Source organism: Nelusetta ayraudi, unplaced genomic scaffold (assembly GCF_046127955.1).
Source record: "Nelusetta ayraudi isolate G7.1 ecotype Tasmania unplaced genomic scaffold, CSIRO-AGI_Nayr_v1 ptg000027l, whole genome shotgun sequence".
Classification (NCBI taxonomy): Eukaryota; Metazoa; Chordata; class Actinopteri; order Tetraodontiformes; family Monacanthidae; genus Nelusetta; species Nelusetta ayraudi.
The window spans coordinates 1,903,108-1,909,015 of NW_027466077.1; the positions used below are offsets into that span (position 1 = coordinate 1,903,108).

The window sequence follows — 5,908 nt, forward strand, 5'->3', positions numbered from 1 at the left end:
TTGAAAAAAGACATTTTTTTTCTTAAAATTGTTGTCAATATATACAGATTTGTGCCACGTGCCGGATCAGATCAATATGTGCTTCTAGATTTAGACTGTTTGTCTGACTCAACTAGAAACCTAAAATGGAAAAAGAAAATAAAGTATCACACTGTCGAGTAGCCACTGGCCTTCCGTTCCTTAAACTAGAGATCTAGATCTAGATCTCTCACATTTCAACACATTAAGACAATAAAAACGTTGCCTCCAGTCTCGCAGTTTCTTACTTTAAGCACTGAAGAATATTATGATAATATAATGTTAAGTTTCGGTTCCGGCGCAGCGCGTCCGCGAAACGAAAGCGAAAGTGATGTTGACGCTGGACTGAAACTCCTGTTGCGCTCCTGCTCACAAACACTCACGCACCTATTCGCACCGATGGCCTTCTCGCCACTCTGCTGGGTCGGCAAACTTACGGCATTGAGGAGCTCCGACCTCGGTGAGCAGCTGCAGCCTGGTGGCGTTTGTTTGTTTGTGTATTTTTGTATTTAGATTTTTTTAAATTACTTTCATTACTTTTTTTTTTTTTTTTTTTTGCGTTTGTTTAAATTTCAGAAACCAAACTTAATATTGTTGTTGTTGTTGTTGGTGGTGGTGGTGGTGGGGGTGGTGGTGGTGGTGGTTCTGTTGATGTTAAGCAAAAGTTCGAGAAAAATTTAAAAAAGAAATATTAATATGAATTAAAAGATGAACGAGATGGTGAAAATAGTAAGTTGAGGCTGAATGGGTGTCAAATGTCCCTTCGTTAAACTTAAATCACAAATCCAGTTTGTTTGAACATCTCTGATGGTTCTTGGACAGGAATGAGGGGCCTGACTAACTACTGTCTGTCCTGCTGCGTCAACACGCTGCTGCAGACCTTCTCCGCCACCTGGGAGCTGCCACAACTACTGGACAGGTGACAGCGTTGACGTGGAACCCATCTGTGTTCCTCATTAAATACTATTAATAAAAATTAAAAAAAACACGAATGTTTCCGGACTGCACCAGGTGGGACGCAGGCGGCGTGCAGGAGGACGACCGGAACGTCCCCCTGCAGCTGAAGAAGGTCCTGGCCACCATGAGGAGTGACAGCCCTGAGCCGGTTCACCATCATGACCTCCTTCACTGTTTGGACCGGAACCGCGTTCGACGTGAGGCTGATAAACACCCTAAAGTTCATCCTGCTGTAGCTCCAGCCAGTAATGTTGTTGCTGTTGTTGTTGTTGTTGTTGTGGTTTTGCAGTCAACAAGCAGCACGATGCAGACGAGGTTTTCCTCTCCGTCCTCAACTTCCTGCTGCAGCAAATGGACAACAGATCTCTGGTGGGTTTCCTCCAAGCAAACACGATCTCTCAATTCAGTGCTTTTTCTGTATTTAAGGGTTCAGTGTGAAAAACTTAGTCAATTCAAGTCAAGTCAAGTTACTGGCACAATTCAACACAAGGTAATTCAAAGTGCTTTACATAAACATTAAAAGCAGCAAAACAGTAATAAAAAACAATACAACAAAATCAAATGGGGGGGAAAACACAATAGAATATAGTATAGCAAGTAAGTAGAATTTTTAGCCTATGAGTACACTACAGTGAACAATAATATTTTCAGGCCTGATTTAAAGGCATCAGCCAGATTTCCAATTTTCAGTATTGGTAAAAGCCCAATATTATTACATTACAAGTTTGTGTGCACAGGCCTCCGTAGTTCACTGGGGAGAGGGAGGATGAGTGAAAGAGTGCTGCAATGTAAAATGTGACCACTTAATGTCGCTGTTTCTTCTTGTGACAGTCGAGAGATGAGGGTGCTGTTCTGTACTTGGCCAAGGGGAGTTCCCTTTGGCTGACTGGTTAGCGCACATGACTATTGGCTAGGAGTTTGGGGTTTGATGCCCCCCCCCACCCCCCACCCCCCGGCCCTCTCCACCTTGTAACATACTGAAAATCTCCAACCTTTAAATAATTTACTTGTATGTGAATAATAAAGTCTTCTCCTTCTTCTTCTTCTTCTTCTTCTTCTTCTTCAACCACATTTTCCCCCTTTTGTTTCCTGTTCAGGCTCTTGAAATCCAGAACCTCTACAAGATCCGCACAGAGACGGTGCTGCAGTGTTTGGAATGTGGCTCCGTGCAGACCCACGACAGCTACCAGCTCAGCCTGGCCCTGCACATACGGGAGGACCGCAATGCTCTGGTGCCGTTTCTAATGTTTTCAAACAGTCTTGCCCGAGATGACACTGAGTCCCAATAAGCAGTGCTGAGGCAATAGCGGAGTGCCAACGGATTTGCCAGAACCAGCTGTTCTTAACATTCTTATTTGATGCACAGCGATGAAACAAACTGACCCATGTTTCCCTCTGTAATCCCGTCCAGGAGGACTGTCTGGCATCCTTCTTCAAGCACCAGGAGCTGCGCGGTGCCAACTGCTGCTTCTGTCCCAAGTGCCAAACAAAGACTCCATCCAAGCAGGTGCGGCTCGGTTCGGCCCGCGCACCCCGACAGTTGATCCAGCCAAACACGGTCAAACGCGTCGCCTCGTCTCTCTCGCCAGGGCCTCCGGCTGCGCTCGCTGCCTCGCATCCTGTGCCTGAACCTGAAAAGGTTTCGGAGGAGCCTCTTCGGCACTCGGAAGCTGGACTGCATTGTGGCCTTCCCGGAGAGCTTTGACTTCTCCCAGGTGGCGGGAGAGGCCTTCGCCCCAGACTTTGCCCGGGTGATGCCGTGCACTCGCAACTAAATCCAAATTGTATTTTTTGTTTTCTTTAATCCACATGACACTAACAGGGGTGTTTGTGGCTCCAGGTTGAGTGCCGCTACACTCTGTACGCGGTGGTGGTGCACTCTGGCTTCGCCATGTGCGGACACTACACCGCCTTCGTCCGACACGTCACCCAGCAGTGGTACTACGCAGACGATAGCCGAGTGAAGAAGGTACACCTGACAGAATCGGTGCAGTTTGGGGGAGGAAGGAAAAGGATATTTCCTCATCAGAGCTGATTAATTCTTTTGACGCTCCGACACGCAGGTCACCTGGGAGGATGTGAAGACAGCGTACGGAGGAGATAATGGGTAATTTTCAATTCGTACAGTTGTTGGTATCAAAACATTAAGAAGGATTCATTAATGAAGTTGTCTCTCTGGATGCCATATCGTGCCCTGAGCAAACACACAACAAATTAGTTGTTTAAAGTCAATTAAATGTCAGAATTCTTGTTCGATACACATTTTAGAAGATTATTCAGGGCAGACACCTCATTATAGAACTGTGTGGCTACAAAAGCAGCAACAGACTGTGTTTCCTGTGTGCAGCGGCGTCTTTTAGGAGTTACATTTAAGATTTTTATCGATCATGGTCAAAGCCTCCGACAGTCGACTCCCACTGACATCCACGGCTTTCATCCTCCCTAACTGGCGGAAACGGCTTGAGATCCTGAAACAAAAGCCTCACTGTTTGTTCTTCGCCGGAGATTAAAGGCTAAAGGTGTTTTGCTTCTTTTTTTCCCCTTGCCAGGAGGGCTTTCAGGGTTCTGAACACTCCTAAACAGAGGAAATCCTTCTTGTCTGTCGCCTTGTCTCTCGTCTTAGCCTTTCACGCGACACCTGGTAGTTACGCTCTCAGCTTCTGATTCCTGTTTGTTGTACAGAGATCTTCTCTTATTCCTTAACCGGCCTTTTTTCATGAGAAGCGCAACACGGCACATTCTTCTTCTGTTGTGCTGACTGCTGATGCTGTGTGTCGCTGTTGCAGGGATACGGCCTACATGTTGATGTACAGAAGAAGCTGCGACCAGGAGGCTCCAAAACCTGAGTAACCCAGCCGAAGCGATCACAGGAATGTAGAAAAGATCATTTAAAAAAAGTATCAGATTTTTTTTTTTTTTTTTTTAGGTATTTTTAGGTATTTTGGTATTTCTAGTGTCTAACATGTCAGTAAATTCTGGACAAATGCCACTAGGTGGCGCTGAAAACTCAAAAACATGGACTTGGACCACACACACATGCATGCACTCTCTCTCTCTCTCTCTCCCTCTCTCTCTCTCTCTCTCTCTCTCTCTCTCTCTCTCCGACCACACTCTGAGACTGTGAGGTTGGTTTTCAAGAGAATGCTTGGCTTCACTGTTGGGGGTTGTTTCTGTCACAGGACTCGGGGGAGGCTGAGTTTCCTGACGCTGCTGGATCTTAACTGAGTCATACCTGAACAATCCAGCTGGGCCAAAGACAAACAAAACATCCACTTAGGTCTCACTTCTGCTCTTTGTGCATTCTTGGGCTGTTAAAACGTGACTCTTAAAACTTGCATTTTTTTTCACCGGCCTGCCTCGGTGCTTTGCGCCTCTTGTGCATCATTGATCATCTGCACGTTTTAACTGTTAACCCTCTTTGAGCGGGCGGCTTCAATAGTCACATAGGTCGGGGTCGCCATCGTGGTGGGTTAAATAATATTTTGGTATAGGCTCCCGGCACACATTCCCAGAGTTCCCAGTGGCCGTGCCAAGAGTCCGGGGACCGTGTGAAGCAGTGCCTATGTGCTGCGACCGGCTGACAGAATGGAACATGTCTGCATTCTGCCACAGGCGGCGGGAGACCTTCTGTTTAGTCATCAGGCCGCCTCGGAGCACATCCCACGCTTCAGCTCAAGAGCAGGGCGAGGTGTCTGTGTGTGTGTGTGTGTGTGTGTGTGTGTGTGTGTGTGTGTGTATGTATGTATGTGTGTGTGGCTCAACAGGTTCGTTGAGAAAGTTCAGGTGTCATCACTTTTTCTGATTCACAGACAACAAAAGAGACCCTCAATTTTGAGGTCATTATTATCATAAAGGGGAATTCTTTATAGGACATATTTGAATATGCTCCTGTTGAATGCATTTGTTGCTCTATATTATGGGAATAGTCATCAGCATGCTGGCAATTTAAAGCCACATGCAATACATAGGATCAGTGCTGTTTTCCTTTGTAAAAGTTCCGCCTGTCTTTGAGTCTTTTTTTTCAAAGCGTGACGTGCCCTGGGAAAGCATCTTAAGAATAAAAACATCATTGCATTTGACCTTTGCTTTGTGTTATTAATTACCTGGAAAGCCTGACGCGAATCTGTTGCAGATGTAGTTGAAGCCGTGCGCGCACAGGCAAAAGCAAAAGTCTGGTGTTTAAATGTATTTTGTTTTATGTACAAATGTTTTAAAAGGGCAACTTTTGGTGCTGGAGTTTAACTTATCTTACAAATGATGTGTATCTCAACACTGTGATGCATATAGTCATAATTTGGCTTCTTCCATGGATGATGTGATGATTTTATTGCAGAGCACCAAACCATTAAAAACAGAAATGCCCTCTTCTTTATACGGTCAATGATTACCTTCATTCTGTCAATGTTTTGACTCGTTTTGTGCGTTTATGTCCTCCAAAGTCTGCCCGTGTGAAACGGGAGCTCGGGCGAGACACGGGAAAGGCACATTCGAGGTCACATGACTCAGGCCTTTTGAAGTATACGTGCCACACGCGCACGTTGCTTGTCACTCTCCGTCTGCGCTGCGGCTCACTAGGGTGTGCGGTGGTGGGGAGGTGAGCGGCGGTGCCTCGTCAGGGCCCTGCAACTTTGTGCAGTTTCGCTACACTGCGCTCGCATGTCAGCTCTCCGGCAGCGATGTGAATGGGTGATGCAACAAGCTGATTAAAAAGAAAAAAGCATAGGAACGGTGTGATCCCAGTCAAGTACGCAGGCCCCCGTGATGCTCCTCGGGCCTTTTGCAGTGTGGTAACAGTTCAAACTGTTTTCTTTGGAGGCTATCTTATGGCTCATTAATGGTTTTTGGTCTCTGTTGACGTGTGTTTACCAGTTACTAGGTGAGCACAGCGCTACCACGGCTCCAGGAGAAAGTGGAATTTTCGTTTCTTTTTTTT

At 46.1% G+C, this 5,908-nt stretch overlaps 1 protein-coding gene across 2 annotated transcripts; it reads left to right on the forward strand.

Annotated features, from left to right (window-relative positions):
* The first annotated feature begins 373 nt into the window (after window positions 1-373).
* usp18 (ubiquitin specific peptidase 18) lies at window positions 374-5,054 on the forward strand. 2 transcript variants are annotated; one of them, XM_076030055.1, is made up of 11 exons: window positions 374-478; window positions 841-937; window positions 1,030-1,172; window positions 1,265-1,344; window positions 2,073-2,207; window positions 2,387-2,482; window positions 2,565-2,726; window positions 2,816-2,944; window positions 3,039-3,082; window positions 3,525-3,616; window positions 3,762-5,054. In XM_076030055.1, the coding sequence occupies exons 1-11, from the start codon at window positions 418-420 to the stop codon at window positions 3,779-3,781; spliced, it is 1,059 nt and encodes a 352-aa protein (XP_075886170.1). In that variant the 5' UTR covers window positions 374-417; the 3' UTR covers window positions 3,782-5,054. The 2 variants fall into 2 exon arrangements, with proteins under 2 accessions (XP_075886170.1, XP_075886171.1); XM_076030056.1 differs by lacking the exon at window positions 3,525-3,616.
* The last annotated feature ends 854 nt before the right edge of the window (window positions 5,055-5,908 follow it).